Source organism: Lepisosteus oculatus, chromosome 2, assembly GCF_040954835.1.
Source record: "Lepisosteus oculatus isolate fLepOcu1 chromosome 2, fLepOcu1.hap2, whole genome shotgun sequence".
NCBI classification, from domain to species: domain Eukaryota; kingdom Metazoa; phylum Chordata; class Actinopteri; order Semionotiformes; family Lepisosteidae; genus Lepisosteus; species Lepisosteus oculatus.
Window position 1 is genome coordinate 59,995,834 of NC_090697.1, and position 23,248 is coordinate 60,019,081.

At 38.1% G+C, this 23,248-nt stretch overlaps 1 protein-coding gene across 1 annotated transcript; it reads right to left on the reverse strand.

Moving 5' to 3' along the window:
• Nucleotides 1-2,086: 2,086 nt before the first annotated feature.
• Nucleotides 2,087-23,014, reverse strand: mcm3 (minichromosome maintenance complex component 3). The gene is made up of 17 exons (XM_015343440.2): nucleotides 22,834-23,014; nucleotides 20,671-20,783; nucleotides 18,494-18,702; nucleotides 16,753-16,883; nucleotides 16,411-16,649; nucleotides 15,225-15,333; nucleotides 14,129-14,282; nucleotides 13,717-13,848; nucleotides 11,999-12,207; nucleotides 10,747-10,921; nucleotides 9,710-9,836; nucleotides 8,743-8,893; nucleotides 8,289-8,429; nucleotides 6,321-6,427; nucleotides 5,714-5,805; nucleotides 5,259-5,340; nucleotides 2,087-3,410 (listed from the first exon to the last, which is right to left on the reverse strand). Exons 1-17 carry the CDS (start codon nucleotides 22,906-22,908, stop codon nucleotides 3,212-3,214), a joined length of 2,445 nt encoding a protein of 814 aa, XP_015198926.1. The 5' UTR covers nucleotides 22,909-23,014; the 3' UTR covers nucleotides 2,087-3,211.
• Nucleotides 23,015-23,248: the final 234 nt, after the last annotated feature.

The window sequence follows — 23,248 nt, forward strand, 5'->3', positions numbered from 1 at the left end:
TCCTGGTCAAATCTCCCCCTGGCCCTTATCAATCATGGCCTTCTTATAATCCCTGCCTATTAATTGGCTTCATTACTCTACTCTCCTCTCCACTAATAGCTGATGTGTGGTGAGTGTTCTGGCGCACTATGGCTGCCGTCGCATCATCCAGGTGGATGCTGCACATTGGTGGTGGTGGAGGGGAGTCCCCATTACCTGTAAAGCGCTTTGAGTGGAGAAAAGTCCAGAAAAGTAAGTAATTATTATTATTATTATAGAAGAACTAAAAACTGCAAAGCACCTTAAGTCCTCTTAAAAAGGAAATGCATTCATCAGATGTGTTTATATTAAAAATTGTACAGCCCAGGGCCAGTTATCCAAAATCAAAGCGAAGATTTGGTTGATTTGGATTAAGTCCAACATTTCAAAGATACTAACGTGGGTTTTCCATCGAAATGGCCACATTCCTACCACAACATTTTCAGTCTTGGTTCCTTCCCACATTGACATATTGAAATTGACTTAGAGATACACTATTTCAATGCTATATTTAATTAAAGCCATTTTTCTCAACGGTCTTTAAACCAACCTAAATGCCTTCAAGACATTTGTTTTTTGCCACAGCCCTGTGTTGAAGGTTCAGCACTGGGGAGAGGTAGGTCCTGCACCACAGCACAGGGACACCCGCGAGCACCTGGGGAATCCCAGTCACAGTCGGCTAGTGACGTAACCCAGACTCAAACCCATGACACCTGGATCAAGGGGGCAAACACTTTTACCAGTTCAGACACTTGGGAAGCTCCAGAATGTTTAATTTGAGAGTGTTTTGATTGAATGTACTTACCACTTATTTTTGTACATCTATGAAATAGTACAAACCTGTTATAAGCATCAAATCACCTCAGTAGTTAAGAGTAATAACAAGGCAGAGGTGATTGATATGTGCTGAATGTCAGGTTTGCCATAAATCAAGAAAGCAGAAGAAAGTCAATATGAACCGCTTATCAAGGTAGAATGTCTTAGTGCCGTCAGTATATTTTAGGCTGAACTAAGTCAACACATTGCTTCCCACCATTGCCAACTGTGAATACATTTTTGGAATGAGCTGGGACATTAGGTGGAAATGCAGGGCTCAGAGACCAGTGATAAAGAACATGGTTGTCCTGTCTCTATAAGAGGAACTAGACAGAACCCTACAAAACAGTATCTGCAATCTGGTTCAAAGTATGTGCCACTGATTGTATAGCTTGTATAGCTTCCAACAGTGGCCATGGATACTACAGGCCTGTGATTTTCATAACAGACCTACTGTTGATTCTCTTTGCTGAGAATCAGGATTACGGCTTCACCAAGTTGAAGCTATCAGTCAACAAAGTGACTATGAGTGCACTTGCCTCAGAAATTGTGAATTTCTTATAAGTGTCAAGTTTCTTTGGTGCTCTGACATTAGAACATTACAAATATAGTGATGCACAAAACAAACAATTAAGTTCAAATTGAAATAATTAAAAAGACATGAAACAAAGAAACTGGAACCGAAATACAAAAATAATTATAGTTAATAGTTTTCCTCCATTCAAATGAAATGTAATGAAACACATTGGTTAAAGATGGCCCAAACCCAGTTTTTGATACCATGTATTGGGTATTTTAAACTGAAATCAGGAGGACGTAAGTTTAAAATGTGCAAATTTTAATATGGCAATGTTTGGATTCAGTGTACAATACAAGTTATTTAGACAATTATTTCTTATTTAATAGAACCCCGTCTCATTCAGGACAGCCAGGATGTGTTGTCATACATTGCAGAGCTCCCTGGGTCCAATTAATAGTCGAGAGTCTTATCATGAGCTGCATTCGACAGATCAGCCTATATACACTCAGTGAGGGTATAATGGTGGTTGTCACCAAAGACGGATGAGTTTGAATTATGTTTTTCTCCCAACAGAAAATAAATTAAGCAGACAGTATCAAGCAGTAGTTTCTTGTAAGAAGGTAAACAGGAACTGCAAAGTTCATTTGGAACTTGTAATCCTAATATTTCTAAAAGGTTATACTGGATATTTTTTTGTGAAAAAGGAAATAAAATAGAAAAAGGCAAAAATCATGATTTTCCAAGTAAACAATTTTAATCACAAATTGTCCAACAAGAAAAAAAAATTAGGATCTTTTAACACTCCTAAGACTTTAAAAGGCTTTAAAACAAAAAAGCTAAATATTTACAAGTAAAATTCTCATCCGCATCCAACAAGATTAACTTGAACATGTTTTACCTTTAAGTCCATATACTTCAATGGCAAAGTAATAGCATATGTAAGTACTGAGAAGAAAAGCATTCACTAAATATCTTTAAATCAATGCTTCAGTATACCTAAACAAAAAGAGCTAATAGTTATGGCAATGAGAAACTTTGACAGAATAATTCACATTTCTGTATGTTACTTTGCGTGACTGCTTCAGAAATTAAAATTGTGCACAAATGTGAAAGGAAGCAGGGATTTCCAGAATGTTTTATACCAAATGTGGGAACAGGAACAGGAACATGTTTGTAGACTTCACAAGGGAGAAACAAGTAATGGATGTTTGAAAGAACTTGTTTTTTCAGAAAACACTGCATGCTGAAAAACATGAATATCTTAAAATAATTTCAGTACCACATGAAGACATGAAGGCACATGTATGTTCTGTGAACAGGGCAGGCAGACAGTCCACAGAATTGCGTGTTTTCACTAGGACCAGGTGTGTTCATGGAGAGCTGTGGCACATTTTCACAAGTACAATCAATTGAAAACTTGGGATACCTCATCATTCTCTCGCTCCATGTCCTGCATGGACAGTGTGAATGAACACATTGAAACTTTAAAAAAGTTGACAATACATTCAGACAAAATAATGAACATAAAAGCTCCGAGGCTGGTCAATGCTTTGCAAAAGATGGATAGCAATGAAAACAGGCACGACCCAAAATAAGGTAAGGTAAAATAAGGATTCCTAATGAGTAAATGTTCTCTCAAATTTCAACACTTTTTCAGGTAAGCTGAAATTTGGAAACAATAAAACTGAACAAAAAAAATCCCAAGAACAGCAAGACTATGCATATGTGTTCTTTCCTTAAGGAATTAAAATATTCATCCTGAAATTTTACAGGGGTCCAGATTTCAAAACACAAAGTCCTAACAGAGGATGAATTTAAATACAATTGCCGTCCCGTTGGTTCCGACGCTTAGCTTTCTCAGATAAGGAAGATGATCTGGTCAGACACCATGACCTGGTTGTCGTCCTGCATGTGGTCGAGAGCAGCGCCCACCTCATCCTGCGAGAAGGGGGAATCGTTGTTCTTGTTGATGGCTTCCATCAAGCTGTGCATGCTGATAGACTGGGCGTGTGCGGACTTGAAGGCATCCAGCAGAGCTGCCTTAAACTGCTTCAACCTGACAAAACGGAAGACTCAGTATTCAAACTATTCACACACTGTTCCAATGTACACTCACTCTTTTAATTTGCAAATTCAGAAATTCCTTTATAATGTAAAACATAAAACATTAAATACACCCCATGTTTGCACAGAATTTTCAAAGGTTTCTGCTTCTTTGAAAATGATCTGAAATCTGTAGAAACTGAGACACATGGGTTTATCTGGTCTTTGTTTTTAACCGCTTCTAACAATAAGTGTAATGCTGCTTCCAGTTATACTATGGATATCTAATTGGGTGGTACTATTTGCATGATGAAAAGGCCCCACAAATCAGTTAGTTATTGCTAACATCAGGTCAAGGTATGTTCTAGTTGTAGCATGTATTAGTATATGTTGTATGGTAGGATGCCTCGTGATGTATGCAATGACCACAGGCCACTAGACCACTAGAGGCCGCCAAAACAGCCTATCACTTATAAATTTCTCATCTAAATATAATATAATTATTTTATGAAATAAAAGCCATGGCTATAAAATAAAATAATTTAGTTTCATATGTATCCACGTTGTTCACTTCCACTTTAAAACAATTACCTTAGCAACAGGGATGAGAATGGTCTGACCACTTTGTTAAAAAACATCACCTAACAATTAAAATGTATATTCTTATGGTACAGTTCAATGGAAAGGTATAGCCTATCTTAAAAGCACATAAGAACTCACGGATGAAAGGAGGTCCTTTGACCCATTCAGCTCATTTGGTTGGTATTTTTTTAAAGATGCCAGAGTGAAGTAGAACATAAAACATACATATATATATTATTGGTGGAAAATATATATATATCATTAATCTGTATTCAACACTACAATTTAATTCAAGCACATTGCGTAATGTATCGGCTGCCTTAACATATCTTAAGCAGCTCCAACAAAGACAGCTACACATCAAAGGACAGGACTTGGGACAGGACTTAGCAGATCTACACATATCAAAGGACAGCTACATAACAAAGGACAGGACTTGAGACAGGACCAACTGGTCAACTCATGCTACATATCAAAGGGCAAGACGAATACACATGAAGCAGTGATACAAAACATCTTCCCGAGATCATACTGTATATAAGAGCTGGGAAACCCTTGCAGTTTGTCTGTCCTTCGGGGCAGACCCAACGCGCGTTGATGTCATTATTGAGCTCAATAAAACAACTGAATCCACAAAGACTGTGTCCTGCTCCTTGGATGAAGGATTTCCCACAACACAGAGTATCTGTTTCAACAACATTGTCAGGTAGCTTATTCTAGACTATCACACACACACACACACCCTTGTGTAACAAAAAGTGTCTCCTTGTCTGTTTTAAATTCACTTCCGTGGTTCTTACTTGTGTCTTCTCTGTCAATGCCTCTGAACATTTTAGAATACCTGAATCTGGTTCCCTTGCAGTTGTCTGTGTTCAAAACTAAATTATTTCTCTTAGCTTGTCAGTATGGGGTATGCATTTCTACGTTAGATAGTGTAAGGTCACCCTTATCTGAAATGATGACATAAAAATATTTTTTGTAATGTAGTAACTAAAATTGTACACTATTTTCTACATAACAACTCACTGATGCATTGTACAATCTTAACATAGGTTCATTTTATTTAAATTATACTTTTTTAATTATACATTTTAGAATGTATCAATTAAATGTCTTCATATTGAAAAACAATTTTCTTAGTATATTTTTAAGAAAAATAACCAGAAAATGCTCATAGACAATTGAGCCTATTCTACAGTTAAAATAATTTTAAAATATAATTTCTTCAGAAAATCCCAACAAAATCACTTCTAAAAAAATACATAAAAACAACACTCACCTGTCAGCAGACAGTTGAGTCTTGCCTACTCCTTCTGCAGTTTCCATTGGCTCATCCCGGTCTTTTGTTGTGTGGGCCTGAACTAAAAGATGAAACCACTGTGGTGAGTACACAAGGTGTATCTCAAAGGAATATCATTTATCAGCTTCTCATAACACTACTCTTGTGGTTCATTCTATAGCAAGTATCTAGACTATCAAATATTCGATAATAAAGATTTATTTGACTAAGTAAAGTGACCCATTTTATGCATAATCTTTTTATGTACCACCATGTTATTTTTATGTTTCTAAATATCACATGGATCTTTATAAAGAATGTGTTTTGCCAGTAAGTGTAACACAGTGTAGATTGGTCATAACTGAATATGCAAATCTTACATATTTCACATAATATTTCACTTTCCTATGCTAAAAGGGATGGCATCAGGTCCATTGCAAAGAAGGGGTTCTTACCTTCAGGAGTTTCCTGTTCACCATTGAAGTCATAGGGGTCATATGACTCACTACCCTGAGTGGAAGGTTGGCGTCTAGCTGCTCTACGGCTTCTAAAGCAGGATAAAGCATTAAAGGAGAAATCATGCTATATTTCTCCAAAATAACCATGAAGTTGACAACACCATCTCTGCAGGCTAACATCTTAAGCACACCAAATAAAGCACACTGAGAACTAAAAAATAGGCTGCTGTTAAACTTCCATTCTTAGGATGTTTTTTCTCCATATTAACTTTTAATAAGACTGGCACAGCTTTGCAAATTGTATATTTTAGAAAAGCGAGAGTCTTTTCTCTTCTGTAAGAAGATGTAAAATAGCTCTCTGCAGGAAAGCAGCTTTTATTTGAGCAGATCTATGCAGTCAAGAGAGAAGTAAGCCAAATAACACATTAAACTCATTGACATTCAAGTGGGTTCATGATATATAAGACAGATGTTTTAAATTTCTGGCACAAACTAGCCAGCCATTCTTATAAATTCAATCCCCTGAGGTTCTTCAACAAACAGTTAACATTCCTGGATCAAAATGGGTTATAGTGACAGAGGGGGAAAAGTCTGGGTCTCTGACCTTTTCCTCTTGTGTTGTGGAGAGGCCTGTCCATTCTCATCCTCCTCATCCTCACTTTCACTGTCTTCGTCATCCTGTCTTGAGCGCTTCTTCTCTTTCTCCAGGACCTAGGGAAAAAACATCAGGACCGGCAGTTAGGTTACTGACATAAAAAAGATTTGTAAAATTCATTATTAAGGAATCCATTAAATGCAAGTTTGTGTGTATGTACCGACATCAAACTGCTGCAATGTAGATGTTTATGGTATGTACATCACACTATAAGCTATCAGTTAAAAAGAAAACAAACTGTACCGACTATAAAAGATTCTGAATTCAGGATACAGAAACTGATTTGGACATCTTATTTGGGTTTCTGGCAATTATATTGTATTATTAAGATCATAAGATGAGTGATTAAAACTAGAAATATATTTTACATTTTACAACTTTGGAAGCACCCTATAAAAACTGCACCTGCACACCCTGGCAAATTTACAGATCTCCTAAGATAAGATTGATTTAATTAATGAGGCTGAAGTAATCTGTCCTCTTGTCAAGGCACTTATTAAAGCAAGTGTTAAATTGGTCAAAAGGGATCTGAGGTACTCGACTGACAGCAACTGACTATATATTTCAATGCTGCTTTAAAACCCAGGCAAAGTAAAACACATCCAACCAGCAGTTACCTGCTGGACCCCATATCCAGAGACATGAATCTGGAATACACCTGCTTGTTCCTGTGTTTCTAGTACCTCCCCACAAAAAGAAACAACATGGAACTATTTCACAAATGATTACAGCATTTCTCACTGTGGAGAATCATACTATCCATGAAGGATCATTCCAACCACATCATAAGAATTTGTTAATTAATATGCTGTAATTATAGGAACAAGTTTGTAAAGTCAATGATTAAAACTAAATCCTATACCTAAAGAAATGTTTTTAGGTAAGGACAGAAATGTTGCATATTTCCAGTTAATCAAATAAAAGTTAAGCAAGCCAGGACTCAGATGGAACTATATCTATCATCTTTCAAGAATTATGAGTTTTATATATTTCAAAGTATATGAAAGCTGGCAATCTATTTCACTGTTTCACAAAGAAACACAACATTTAGTTCCAACGTTTATGGAAAATAAATGCTGACAGTGTAGAACTGAAATGGTCCCACTTTTACATTTTAAAAAGCTAGAGGTATATGGACCCTGTGATAGCACAACCCCAGTAGGGACCACATTTCACAGAACATTCTGGGGGAATGAGCTGCTACTGTCACCTGACCAGCTGCAGGAAGCCAATTGCTCAGGTGACTTAAAAAGCAGGAAGGAGAAGCTTGGTGGAGAGGATGCATGGATGCCTGATGTTGGAGGGGATATAATACAGAACCTCTGTAAATACCACTCACCAGAGGAAGGACTTTCTAGTAACTGAAGATAAAGGAATCTGTGACTTTTGAACTTTTGGAAGTTGTGTTTGAAATCTGGGAGAAACTTTATTGCACGCATGGTGCTGGTAATCTGTGTAGCTGCTCAGTTGTGTTACTGACTACAAGAAGTTTAGAGTTCACTACCCTGAGTGGAAAGTTGGCGTCTAGCTGCTCTAATCAAGGAGGAGCACAGACTTGTGTTTTGATTTTCTTTGGGTGTGGTGAATTTATTGCACTGTAAATAAAGGCATAAGGGTGTTTTTCAAACCTTACAAACAGGTGTGTCTGTTGGCCTGGAGCTGCCTATGTTTAAAAACTACATATACATGTTACTACATATGCAATGGTTAATCACAACACATATACAAGGACTTACCTCACTCATGTTTTATGTTTTATGTCATGGTCATGACTTCCAACATACTGTTAGCTCGTGATATGTAATAGTATGGGAACAGGGCTTCACAACAGGAAACACATTCCTTCAAACTGCAATAACTTCCACTGATACTGGCTGTCCTGTCTCCAACACAAAGAGCCCTTCATTATCAGCTCACCTTTTTGAAGTAGGCAAACTGCACCAACTCCACTGCAACTTCTGCATCCTCCAGCTCAACAGCCTTGCTCATCCGTGCCTTGGCATGTGCTGTTGACAGCCGGATTAGAGTCTCCAAGGTTCTGGCTGTCACAGGAGAGGTCTGGCAAAGAATAAAGCAACAAATCATGCCTTGTGTCTAGCTACAGGAGACTTCTAATGAGAATAAAGGGCAGGTTGTTTCTGTACACAAAAACACAAAACACCCAACTATACAAACTCTAACTTTGGAAAGGGGGTTATTTTTTAAACACCACTAAAAATAAACTCATCCATCACAGGTTAACAATCAGATGTCTCTAGTGGTGGATATAAAAACAAACAACCCTGTGTATTGTTTAGTAACCGACTACAGTAGTAACAGACTACTAAAGTTTGAATCTAGTGAAACGGCAGCAAAACATTCCCATTCTTACTCGTGCAATATCGGAGCTCAGCTGGTCCTGGCTGCGCAGGCGAGAGTATTCCTCTGCAATGTGATCGGCTGCTTCCTGGGTGAGCACAGGTGTGATTACTTTGGCTACATGGATGTACTTCTTCATAAACTCCATGCTCACTATCTTCTCTCTGAAGCAAAAATGACCAAAGTGAGCACAGCACAACCTCAGGTACAAGGGCCTTAATTGCATCACAATTTTTTCTCCCAACACAATACAACCGGAGGCTCCATTAGTTAACTGTTAATTGTTTGCTTAGGTCCTGTACACATACAAATGCATACAGTATCCTGACTCGAGATTTATTAGGATTATACATTAGCTTAAAATTAAATGGTTATAATTTTAGTGCAAGATCACCATACAATCTTGTTTCAGTATAAATAAAGAAACGGAGTAGAGTAGAACAGTGACAAACATTTGAGACTTTTGCACAATAGCATATGAGAATGCATTTTTAAAAGATGCCAGTTAAAACTATTAGGAGTTCCTGCATGCGCATCACAAAATATTTAGGATTTCAAGGTATAGAAAAAGCTTATGTTATAAAAGATTAATAAATTCAAGTGCTCAGTCTTGCATCCATTACTTGGAGGATGTACAAAACATAAACCATACATTACGGTGATATGACTAAAAATAAGCACACTATTCTAAACAATAGTATACTTTAGAGAAACAACACCAATATTTCCTCTTTAAAAATATATTTAATTTGCTAGCAGGATTCAGAAGTAAGACAGCAGATTGTTGGGCTTCCAAACTGTGAAGTGAAATATCATTTTGAGGATTGTAAGGATGATAAGGTAGGTTTTATTATGCTGGTTCAGTATGGACCCAAGAAGTCAGCTTGATATCAGCAGGCAGCTTGCCTGCATTTGGAATGTTCTGTGATGTCCTGTAATGTTCAGCCAGAAAATGGCCCCACCACCTCTTCAGAAGATACCTGCGGCGCTTGGTTCCATGAAGGAGATTGTTGTGTTTCTCATACACCTGGAGCCCCTCATCCTCTTCCTGGATCATGTTGGGGTCATCAGTAGCCAAGACATCAATAGAACTTCCCAGGGCCAGTGCTGAAAGAGAAACAGGAGACAGTCGGAGACTATATGTCATTTAAATCAAGGGGACAGGTTCAAAACATAATTGTGCATCTGTTGATTGCTGATAATTTCAAAATTAGTACGTTTATAACACTGACCTCTAAGAATGATTATAGAATGTGGAAGAGGCATACTGCAAACAGATCTGAAATACTGGAACACCTCTACAGTGCTACACTGGGGAATAGTAAGACAACACTATCCAACATTCTCGTACTCAAGTAATACCAAATTGAAACTAGCATTGTTAGCCACTCTTCACAAAGTTACCCATTACTCCATAGCTCATTTTTTAGTTGTATCTGAAAATGTACTACTATAAGAGACTGTTGTCTTACACAGCAACTGTGGTGAATTAGTGCACAAAGACCTGGATATATTGTGCTCTGCAGCACACTTTCAATTACAAAAACATTTGTTCTTGCCAACTTGATACAACTTTATCAAATTAAACCTTAATAAATTGTCATAAATGCATGGGACATTAAATTGCTATGAGTCCTTTAAATCCCTTTAGGTCCTTTAGGTTTACTTAAAATTTCATTTATTATTTACAATGATCAGGGGATTAGGGACCACCTACACCCTCCAAATGCTCTGGAGCTTCTGTTTCATGTATTTGCTGCCACTCTTCAGAATACATTTTTATCTTGATTTTCTAAAGAAAATAAATGTAAAAATAACTTCCATTTTCTCCGTTTTTCCAGAGATAAATCACAAATGCAAGCGGCTAGTTAATGGTTTCTTAAACAGAACCGATTCATGGGCATGACACAGGTTTTATAACCATGAAATTAAGTAAATGAACTCCCAAAGAGCCAGTGTTTGGGGAAAACAGGTGAAAACTTTAAAGAACAAGCAATGGAGAAATGCGTTTCCTTACCAACTCCATCCTGCTCCCCTGGGTTGCGGTAGCGGTGCATGCGAATAACATGGTCTGAGACCTCCCTGTCCTGCTCAGGGTCCATCTGGTCCAGCATGATGAAGAGCAGGTCAAAACGGGACAGAAGCGAGTCCTGCAGTCCAATGTTCTCCATCGGGGTCTTGTATTGGTCATACTGGAACACAGCGAATGAGAAGAACAGTTAACACACTCCAGATGCAGAATAAAGTACGGTGAAATTAAGAATGTATGCCCACCTCTGGAACTGGCTGGCTCATCTATATTAATGAAGTAACTAAAAATGGCAGCAGCATAAATTCTGAAGCTTACATAAAATGTGTCTGCTTATGTGGACGAAGATACTTTCAAACATTTTGGGCAGTGCTTTATCACATGGCATGACAATGTCCAAAAACACATAGTGAATGCAACCAAAGAACTAGACGGAAAAAAAGATAAACCCTTATACATTAGAGATATTACAGGACTCCAGAAGACACAAGAGTCTAAACCAGCAAGCAACAGGCACAAGGCAGGAAACACACTGCACAGACAGAGACACTAATACTCACTCACATCAGAGCCAATTTTTCCCAGAGTCCTATTAACCTACTTCTATGTTTTAGGACTGAGGGAGGAAAATGGAGCATCTGGATGAATCACACACATATATGGAGAAAACATACAAACTCCACACAGATACCACCCTAGGAATTTAACCCAGGGATCCGGTGCTGCAAGGCAACAATGCTAACCACTATGCCACCAAACCACCCGTCCCTCATAACAAGAGCTTTGTCATCTCCTCATTTTGTTTGTGTTTTTTATAAAAATAGAAAAATAGCAAAATGGCTTCAGAAAAACAATGTATTCTTAATCTTATGCAGTCCAAATATTTTATGCTTGGTTAATAAGTCAGGCCTAATTTATTCTAATTTAATTTAAGGCGTACGCCAAAATGTAATATTACTTAAAGTGACATTTTAAATAAAACCCATTTACTACAAGTCTAAAGGAGATCACAAGGAAAGAAAAAAAAAATCAAAAGCTATTTTAAAATTACAAGTGACTCTGAAGTAACCAATTACAGTATTTAGTGTCAATAATGAACCACTGGTGACTCAATAATAAGTGAAAACAGTATTAAAAACACACAAACTGCTTCTAAGACTGGAATTAGAAACACAAAACAATTGTGGAAAAATGCACCTAGAAGACTGCGTCAATGATAGAAAGTGATGGATATACTCACCCGCCCATAAACAGGATTGGCTGCAGCGAGGACACTGCAGCGGGCGTTAAGCCTGGCATGGATACCCGCCTTAGCAATGGTCACGCGACCCTGCTCCATCACTTCATGGATGGCGGTACGGTCCATGTCAGACATCTTGTCAAACTCGTCGATGCAGACCACGCCCCTGTCGCCCAAGACCATGGCACCGGCCTCCAGGCGTCGCTCACCTACAGGGAGAACCACAGTTTCCTAGTGCCCAGGGGGTACTTAACAACAAACATTCCTGAAGCTCTAGGCCTTTCTCTGCTCCCTCACTAGCTCCAAAACAAACAAAAAGACCTCTGCGCCTTTTCTGTTTTTGTTACTAAATTGAACACAATAAACTAAGATGACAAGACCAGAAACAGTGCAAATGTGTATCAGAAAGAATTAATCATAAACTATTTAATCAAAGAATTTGAGATTATAAGGTATAAAAGGGTTTTAGAAAATTAAAACAAAGTACAATGCTCATAAAAGCTAGAAAAATAGATACTGATGATAAACAGAAGAACAGCCTCTCTGAAAATATTAAAGGCAAGTTTTAAAAGCAACCAATGTGGCCAAGTTCCTGATTGGTTTTGGGATGTGTTCCAGAGCTTTGGGCCATAGCAACAAAAGGGTGTCATGCATAGACTGCAGACTAACAATGGGGACACACAGGAAGCCAGAATCTGCTGACCGAAGGTCAAGAGTAGGGCAGTAAACAAACATCAACTTGATACTGATGAGCCAGCAGAGCTTTAAACATAAGCAGAAGGATTTTAAAGTAAATTTAACTTGCTGGGAAGAGACTCAAGCAAGCATAAATTTTACAACAACCAGTCCTTGAAAAACCGAATGCATATTACTGTAAAAAAATTTAATCGAGACGGTGGGACATTGTAGGGATGCAAGAAGTCAGAGCTCAGTTCAGTGAAGGTTTGAAATTTGTTTTAAATTTGTGATGAAAAGGTCCATTTCCACAGAACACAGGAAGAAGAAAGACACAAGGTGCTTCTTCTAAAGGGTCCTGAATACCAGCAGTGTTTACAGAGGTTTTATAGTCTGGTAATTACCATGAAGGGGTTTTTAATGAGTGATTATTACCAGCGTATCGGAATCATAGAAAATATTTCCACTTATGGCATAGTGGCTTTTCCTGATAACGGTATCTCCATATTTCAGTTATTTCTGATACGTCACATACAGTGGGTGTCTGTTTAAAATACACTCAAGCTATGTCAGGAGTAATGACTCCTGGCCAGATTTCTACAAACGTCATTGATATTTCAATTGATATAACAATTAATTTTGTTCAAAATGGAAGAGTTTAAAAGATGTAAACTTGGATAACTGATAACATTTCTTCATTTTAACACAGATTTATTATGCGTGTTACAATTTAGTGGTTATGTTTTAGTATGTTACATGTTACAAATATATAAATGCTTAGCCTTTGCACTACGTATGCTCAGCTCTTCTTCATCAATAGTTTTTAAATGTGCTACACATGAATGGAATAAAAATAAGCCACATGAAAATGTTTTTTCCCCATCTAAGTCTGTCCTTTAACATGAATTTACACTGACAAGACGAGGGACGTGTGCCAACAATGTGCTTTGATGTGTTAATGCCTTTGTCGTGGGAAAATTAGCAGACTAGTCACAACTGAAAAGCAGTGAACCTGTGAAAAGTGGAGAGGCGGGATGTCTTACCAGTCTCCTGGTCAGTGGTCACAGCTGCAGTCAGACCCACTCCAGAGGAGCCCCTGCCTGTGGTGGGGATGGCACGGGGGGCTGTGTGCAGCACGTAGCGCAGGAGCTGGGACTTCGCCACCGAGGGGTCTCCTGCAGAAGACAGTACAGTTAGGAACACGCCCCACCATCCTACAGTAAAAGGCAAGAAATGCAACTTACAAGGAAGTTACACTTAGTCTCCATTTCTCTCTAGGTATACAGAAGACATAAGCATGTCAGCATCATGGTTTTAATTTACTGGCAGTAATTTCTAAGGTGTGGTGCACTGGTACTGACACTCAATTGGTAAATATACAGAATACCTATACACAAACCCTGCTGTCAGCAACTTCAGTTTAGATTAAAATCTTTCATTCTACGAGGTCCACACCTATAAGTAGCACATTGATATCTCCACGGATTCTAGATCCATTCTCCAGAACCTTCTCCACACCACCCAGCAACATGCAGAGAATGGCCCTCTTGATGTACTCATGACCATGGATGCTGGGAGCCAAGGAGCGGGCCAGCTGGTTGAACACATCCTTAGAGGGAGAGGAAGACAGCAGAGTTAGGAGAAGGCTGTTCCAAGCCAGCTCAGAAATCAATATTGCCTCCTTTTTTATATAAATTGGGAAAATACACACCTTTGACAAAGCAAATGAAAATTTTGAAAATTCCCTTACAATCCTTAAATATAGCAAAAAAACAGCCATAATCACAAAATAATTCTATGAAAATTAGGAGAATTAGCATAAGAGCTTCTGCTAGCTGAACTAAAGAGGCCTTTTAAATTACCACAAAGGGCAACATCTAGCTGTTATGTCTGCATCGCAGACACAGACAACATTTAAACAGTGTCCCACACATGAATTTATGAATTTAAAAACTGAACAGAAATTAAAATACCCCAGATGATTTAGAGTAAATTGCACTATTTTATTACATAAAACTAATTTTCACAATGCCCCAGTTTTCTAAAAAAATTATGTTAAAAGCCTTTTCTTTTGAGCACCTGAAAACAAGTCTCTTCACACAGTTCCCCTTAAAGCTGACAGTATGAGACTGTTGGTTGATTAAGCTTTTTTTCACACCTGAGGCTTTGTGAAACCAGCCGGGCCAGTGACCAGGCTGGTTCGTTTGGTTACTGTGACGGAGCACAGGAGCTGACAGAACTTGAACTTTATTGCCATATGTAACTGGTACAATGGAATTCTTACTTACAGAAAGTCTCGCGATTGTTAAAAAAATGTAAAACACAAAGTGCAGACAGTGCTTCAAAACAATATACAAACAAACAGTAGACAATGTACAAGTAAACAGTTTGAATGTAAACAATGCAGACATGTAAACAATGACTGCAGATATGCAATAAATAAAATTATAATGAGGTAGAAGGTGTAGGTGTGGTCCGTGGGGCATGGCCAAATGTGTTCGCCAATTGCACTGCTTGTGGGTAGAAGAGAGAAGAGCACTGGGGATCTTACCTTGGAGCGAGAACTGCTGAACTTCTTGATTTTGGCCACATCATCAGCAGAAAACAAAGGTGACACTTCTTTGCTCATTTGCTTCACATGACAAGATATCATGATGGTCCTGGACAAGGATGAAAAATGTTGCAAATATTAGCAGTGAATGCCTGTTAATGTAGTGGAAAATACACAATAGTATAGTATTGTAGTAGTATTAGTATATAGTATTGGTATAGTAGTATAGTTATTGTTAGACTGAAAAATATAATAGCAAAAACACCTTGGAATGATCATTTTGATTTTGTGTCTATCAATCTTAAGTGCTGTCACACAGAACACACAATTCAAAATTGTTAGATTATTATAAGTCTTTACATTTATATATTGCTTTCCGCCATGATGTACAACAGCCTCTGATTCACCCTTCTAACATGCAAAAAGACCAACGATACAACAAAATATGGAGCCTTCAACAATAATTACACTGCTGAAAGTATTGTCTATATAAGCTATCAGTATTTTATTCATCTATCTATTCACCTAAATAAAAGCTAGCTACACAGTTTTAAGCAATCAAGGATTCGAGAAATTGAGAATCAGTTTATAAATGTAGAATACTGCTACCTATTCATATATTGTTTTTACCTTTTGACTGTTTTTACCATAATGCTGTCCTTCTACACAATAAAGGGACACTGCAATGGGCAAAATGTGTCAACAAAGTGTCAGTACAAGTACTTCAATTTCTTAAATAGGAGGAAGGGTCTGCCACATACAAAAGGCCAATATTTAAGACTGGAAGTGCAGTTTTCTTATACAGTAACATTAATATACTTTGAACTGCAGTTTTAGTGGAATGTACTTCATGTCTGACAAATGGTTTCCACAAGACATTCCTTTCCTGAAGAACCTATTAATAAATCAAATTTTGAAGGGTGATTAATACTTCGGTGCTACAGAACACAAAACATTGGTGCTTTGTTTCAGCACTCTTTACATTAATACTGATCACACTGATTTACGTGCGACTGTAAATCAGAGAACAAAGCAAAAACAAGTAACAAACACAGCCGGAATAAATAATGGCTTGAATATCTTTTGTTTTCACATTAAGCAATCTCTGATTTTCCCTTCCACATTAGGCACATACTGTCTTAAACAATTCATGTACTTCCCACACTCTGTCCTTCTGTGTTCGTACCTGAAGGTGCCAGAGGTGTAGCCACCCTTCTTGCCTGGTAGGCAGCGGTACGTGCCTATGACCTGTACTCTGTCCCCAGGCTTGACTGTGTCCACCAAGTCATTGTCCAGCACAATGTCCACCGAACGGGGGAGCTGGCCAGCAGGAGCCTTCTCGGGCATTTCCTGGATAGTGATGGTTTGGTGGTCCTTGTAGATAGAGAGGCCATATTCCGTCTCCAGAGGGTTGTTCTCCTCATCCTGTAGATACCAAACACACCTTGCGTTTAATCATAAAGCCCACAAACAAAGTCACGTCTTTAACTTTTGTCCTGTTTTGTGAAAAAAAAAAAACAGTGGTAACCTTGGTGGGGTAGATGGCACTGGAGGGGAAAGCATCCAGGGAAGTCATGTCAGTATATTTTCGCTCCATGGTTTTCTTGGTGGCTGGGCAATAGTGGACACTACGGACAACCTTGGGACGCACCAGGGAGCCTAAGGAGAGGGCAGCACAAAATTATAGATGAACACTAACAAAGCTTTAGATCCTACAAACACTAGTTAGCTGCAAAAGTCTGCACATTCAGCAGTTAAAACACACTTGCAAAATATTATGTTCTTCTCTTTAAAGTCCTATATAGGTTTACCCAGTGAAATACACTGAAAGCCATTAAGAATACAACAGACTGCAATTGTTCAAATTCTCATTTGTTGCGTTTTAGTGCCTGTCAGGATATACTATAAATGTCTTGTTGTACTGGTCAACTATTTTTGCTCATTTATTTCCTTTTTCTATGCAAAAATAATTATATGGTGATCTTCACAAAAACTGAAGATGTTGTTTTTAACTAACAATGCGTACTTATAGATCTGTTTACAGTGTACAGTTTTCCTGGACTTGTTAGATCATTTTTCAATGGGAATTAAAAATTACTAAATGATAAGCTTGGATTCTTGCGCATTACTAATAAAGTTATGATAAAAGTAGAAAACACTAGTGTAGGCCTTGAGTAAATTGCTGAAGGTCATGACATTGACACAGTCAAGAGTTACAATGTCTGTAAGATGTGTCAGATCTCTGCACAGGGTAAATATATATTTATTTTTCCATGAGGTGTTTCAGACCTGACATCTTTGCGTTCTGACTTACAGGCATTATAAACTGTTTAAAGTAACAAAAATAAAAACTAAAGAACAGAATACTGGGAACATTTAGACTATTTATAAACTCTGCAGTTTAGAACAAGGTACATCCAAACACCAGACATTCCAAACTGTAACTGTGCAAATCTTTGATAAAACTAAAAGTTCAAATATAGAACCAAAATGCTTATGATGTCAATCAGCCAGCAAAGGACTGACACTTAGTGTACAGCAGAAGTAACTGGGACATCCAATATTTGCAAATCCATAGTTCAGAAAGTTGAGTTAGACTAGCAGCATCTGCGGTCAATGTTGAGTAACAATATTGTACAAGTAAACTTGGGTTATCAACACATCCTTTCTTATTGTACTAGAATTCTATACTTTAAGTGGTCTAATCAAATTATACAAAATGTATGACAATGAGACACACAAACTAGAACCTGAATTAAGATATTTAAAAGTAAAAAGTAAAGAGGGGGGTGATGTAAAGTGAGCAATTTGACATCTGCTTTAATTGACAAAATCCTACACAATATTCTACATAAACCCAGTTAACATTTTTCCACAAATTTTACTTACAGTGTCCTCCAGAATTATTGGAGGAAAAAATGTCTTTGTTGTTTATCGGCTTGATCTTACACTGAAAATATGAGAGGAAATCTAACCTTTCAGTGAGGAAAATGTATTCAAAGAAAAAAAAAGCCTTAGAAAACAATAAACATTTTTCTCAAAAACACAGGTGTCACAATTATTTGAGGGCACTGTACAAAGTCAGAAAGAAAATACAGTCTAATATCTGGACCTCTAAAGGCCTATGTATTAATATGCCTTAAATAATGTCCCGTGAAATACTGAGCCCATTTGAGGCTTCTCCCTTAACATTTGCAGCTTGTAAAAATCAAAAAGGCTAAAGCAACATTATAGTCACACTTCCCCCCCGACAGTGTAACCGGACTCACACTTGGTCACGATGCCCTCCACACAGACCACGCTACCCAGCAGGCGGGATGTGAGCGTACGAGGGGTGACGTGCTTGCTCCCGAAGCTGCCCTCTAGCCCCACAAAGAACTCCTCGTGCTGCTTGGCATATGTGGCGTCCACGGAGGCCACTAGGTCCTTCAGGGCCCTCTGGAATGCCAGCAGCTCCTCAAAGGCATTGTTCAGCAGCCTAGAGGTGGGGATGGGGAGGACAAATCATCAAAGTCAATGAGCTTTACTGGCATGACCGATAAGTTGAAGTGTTGAAGCTGAAGCAGAAACAAGTAACAGAACATTTACCGAGAAACATATTATTGGATATTGCTGGAAATCACAATATTATTGAACACTGTTCATCAGACTTCAACAGGAGATCACAGACTGGGCTACAGCTCTAATTCGGTTTTCTCCCCTAGTAGGATTGAAAGCTTTTCGGATTCTGGCAGGTGGGGTAAATCTGGGATGAGGTTCATAATTTGAGGGAAGAACATATGTCTAATCTCAGAGTATTTCTTGCAGTGCAGCACCAAGTGCATCTCTGTTTCTGCTTCTCCCTGCTGGCAGTGGGAGTAAACCAACATCACTGACTTAAGGTCAATAGTTCACCATTTCACTCAGGGAATCCGACTGAGATAGATCCACCATTGCACACACCCCACTCCCTAATAATAAAAAATGGCCCAGCATAGTCCAATGCAAAACTGTAGTTAATTCAACAATTCACTGTGTAGGACAGGTGTGAGACACACTGAAATAATATACTATATGTTCAAAAATCTGTTTTCAGGAAAAATAGATTTGCACTGTACATCAAACTGGAGTTTTCCAGTTTGACGAATTGAAAAGTTTAGTTTTAACAAGATTTGTTACCTTCACTGGTGAAATGCCTGTTTCAGAGGACATTGTTGTGTATCTTAATAAAGAGCCGTTCTTATATTCTTTTGACTGTTTTATTAACACCATATATTCCCGTCTTCTACTCTCTCGTTCTGTTGTCTTGCGATGTCTACTTACTATACTACAGACATGAAGGGAATACTTTTCTCTGCACTTGAACATGGACTGATCAGTGTGAACAAAGCCCTAAGGTGACTTGGATGCTGTCCTTCAAGAAAGAAAAATCAGAATACATCAGAGTAGGACTGGGTGATATGACCTCAAATCAATATCACAATAATTTCACACAATTACCTTGAAGCTGATAAATTAACATTAGTTTTTTTGAAACCCTTGAAATTATATGATTACATGATATGCTGAAAGATCATGTTTTAAACACATGAAACTATTAAAGCTTTGTAAATGTCAGGCACCTCAATTTGAGAAAAATATACGTTCCATTGTAGCTATGGGGACCATGTCCTTCGCTATGTAGTATGTTATGGCATTAGTTATTTCATCCATCTGCGTGAATCTTTTGTGTATTGAGTGGCATTAGTAAATGCTTGCGTTCGAGACAACTGTTTGGTGGAATCACTTCAGCCATGAGTGCGTTTTTCAGTCTCTCTCTTTTTTTTGGCCATGCACTCTTCATATTCCACGACATGGTTGTGTTTCAAGTGATGAAACAAGTTGCTCATGTTACATTTAGGTACAGAAATGGTTTTCAGACAGAGTTTACATCTTACTTCTTTTTGATAGTATCCTGTTTGCTGAAGCCAAAATATGACCAAACGTTCGACACTGCATCATTTTTAGATACCAACTAGTCTTCATTTGTACTTGGGTCATCCCTGCCTAAATGGGGTTCAGCATTAGCGCTCATGTTGTCTCATGCCCGGAACTTGAATGAAGAACAAAGGTTGGACGAGGCAGAAGCATGTGACTGGATATGACGACTGGGTGTTGTAGTTTTTTAAGGGTACCACTCATGAAAGCGCACAGTGGGGAAAACTTTTACCGAACATACCGACATAAGCAAAATTAGGTCGGTGAGACATTCTTAACATCAGTATCGATAAGTTTTCCATATATCGCCCAGCCCTACATCAGAGTATAGTCTCCATTTTTTAAGGCAAGCCTAAAGTTTATTTAGGACCTTGCTGATACTGACAAGGCAGGTTTTAGAGGCTGTTCCTGGAACATAGACAATCCAAGTCAAACGCCGGCAGGCTTTCTCGGTCTACCCAGATATCAGCTCATCAGGGGGCTGACTCACCGTGCTGCTCGGGTCTCGTTTCTCCGTCGCAGGTCATTGATGTTCACAATCAGCCGGAACTTGTTCTCGCTGATCATGTCCCGCACTTTGCTTTGGTAGATCCCCTGATCTTGCTGCAGAGAGAAGAGGAAGACTGGTAAACCTCGATGTGCTGACGAGAAATATTCGAGAAGGAAAAAAGGCACCCAAGACATTTTGCCATTTACTGAGGCCTCTACGTGACGGGCCTCAACAGCAATCTTTTCAAGCTACCGCGGGTAAGAACTGCATGAGTATCTTTTGAATTGGTCACTAATACACTTTAAACCCCCAAAACATCTGAAATTAATAAAGAAACCTATTTATAGAACCATCTTTGATGAAGCAGAACAACAAAAATCTCCATCTTTCCAAAGCTGAACTTTGGGAATATGGAGAAAACCTTCCTCCTGGCAATGCAGATCACCCCTAGGAAGAAAGGGGGACGTTAATAAATGACATTAGAAAAGGACCAAATGATTACAGACTTTACAAATGACCCAAAAAATAAATTCTAATCAAATGGGAAGCAAGGGAACTTAGCGAACTCCGAGGACTTTTTTGTTCAGTATTCTTTGTTCTAGTTAGAAACACAAAAGCAGAATGTTGATGTTTTTTCTAAATCACTGAAATCAGAAGAAACAGAGCAGGTACTGGCGGGGTTGAAGAACCACAAAGGAAAATAAGTGTGAAACATATGATTTGAAAACTATTATTTATATGACCAGTTAAGACGACATACTAAAACCAAGATGAGCGGCCAAAGTTTTTCAACACAGGTTATTAAACGTTATCTATAAAATCCTCAAGACTGGTGTTAGTGTATCAAGAACCTGGCCACTCTCTATATTGAACTAACTGGATGAGAGTCGTGTCATTGTTGACACTGTTTAAATTTAAGGATCAGGAAGGGAAGGTTGGAATAGGTTTGGAATGTAAATCATAATTCTTATGCACGTTACAAGTTGATGATACCCCTTAAAAGTTTCGTGCATTAATGAGCACAGAAACGAAGAGAGGTGATTTTTAAAGATATCATTAGAGTGCACTTAAATGTCTTTGGACTTTCAATCGAACGTTGTGCTGAGACCACACTTTAAAAAGACTTCAAACAAAAGCGGAAGCCTGCCTCATTGACTGTATAAAAACAACAGGGGAAACCACGTGGTAAACATTAACGGTAGAAGAGTGCAATATCAAACTTTGTGAAAATGTCTAAAACCCTATCGGCTATAATAATTTATGAGAGGAAAAGGAAACTCGTCTAATTTTCATTCATGGTGTAAAAAACGTGCACCTTACTCAATGCGTTTTTTACCAATATCAGTATAAGTTTTAACCACGTCTGCTCTGTGGGCCTGGTGTTGAACTGTTCGCTTCATTATACGTGTAGCTAAAAGACGGTTACGCCTTTTTAACCCGTGTTTCTCCTTGTCTTCACATTTCGAAACACAACAAGGATTTGTATTCTCAAAATAAAAAAAATATTTTACCAACTGCGTGATTGATACCGTAAAACGGCAGAATTAAAGAGTTGTCCGAGGTTTAAAAGTTCTGCATTTTTTATAGAATGTATTCATAGATCGCTTCGTAAAATAAATTTAAAATTCCTTTAAAACAGGTTATTTTAAAACTAAAAGCTTGTATACTAAACCACATGAGCAAAGCATGCCGAAGGTGATTTTAACTAATCTATACGCAGGTCCTTTGTCTTCTGTTCCAAATGTAACAACTCGGGAGGGGAAATATGTCCTTTTAATATGGCTTTAATACACCTTTTAAGCTGTGCAAGTGTTTAAAATAATATCATTTTATCAATACTTTTAGATAAACAATGTATGGTATTATACAGGTTCGGAACAGTACGATATAGTTAATACTCAATTGTTTAATCGGGTTTTATAGCCACTAAAATGATAATATAGTCCCCATGTTTGCAAATACTTTTCATTAATAAATAGTGAAGCAGCTTCTTTGGTAATCTGCAATAGCACTTCACCGAGATAAGATTAAGGCATATACCTCTATTTAAAAACAGTGCAATCAGCCTACCTCTACCCTAAAAATCACAAAGCAATCTATAAAGATGCCCAAATTGTCCCATTTGTAAGAGGGTTGAATTGTGCTCAATTAAATCCTACTCACATCATCATCCAGAAAATCCAAATAATCCCGCTGGGCCTCCCTCATTTCTCTATCATCCACGACTTCGGCAGCCATTGTATGAAATTATATTTCAAATTAAGTGTTAAACTGATTCAATTAAGTTTTAAAATAACCCAAATGGAGTCTATCTCCTCCTAGTCTTTGAGAAACTGCAGTATTTTCCCGCCAAGGATGATTACGTCACACACAATTTCCCACAGATGATTGGTACAAAGAGTGCTGCCTTATTTACATATTGCCCGCGCTGGCAGGGATTGTCCTATCAGCAACTGCAATACATGGTAATAATGCATATTCCTTTGGACAGCCAATGGCTGGGCAATGAAATTCAGTGCGTTCAATTTAGTACTCTCCTTCCTAACCCAAACGCGCGAAATGTAAAAGAAAGAGGAAG

Coding starts and splice junctions, on each gene's coding strand:
- mcm3 (XM_015343440.2), bottom strand. CDS start 22,908: ATGGCTGCCGAAGTCGTGGATGATAGAGAAATGAGGGAGGCCCAGCGG. Junction 16,650..16,752: donor GTGCCATCTACCCCACCAAG/GTTACCACTGTT, acceptor TGGTATCTACAG/GATGAGGAGAACAACCCTCT. Junction 12,208..13,716: donor GACCACTGACCAGGAGACTG/GTAAGACATCCC, acceptor TTCTCCCTGTAG/GTGAGCGACGCCTGGAGGCC.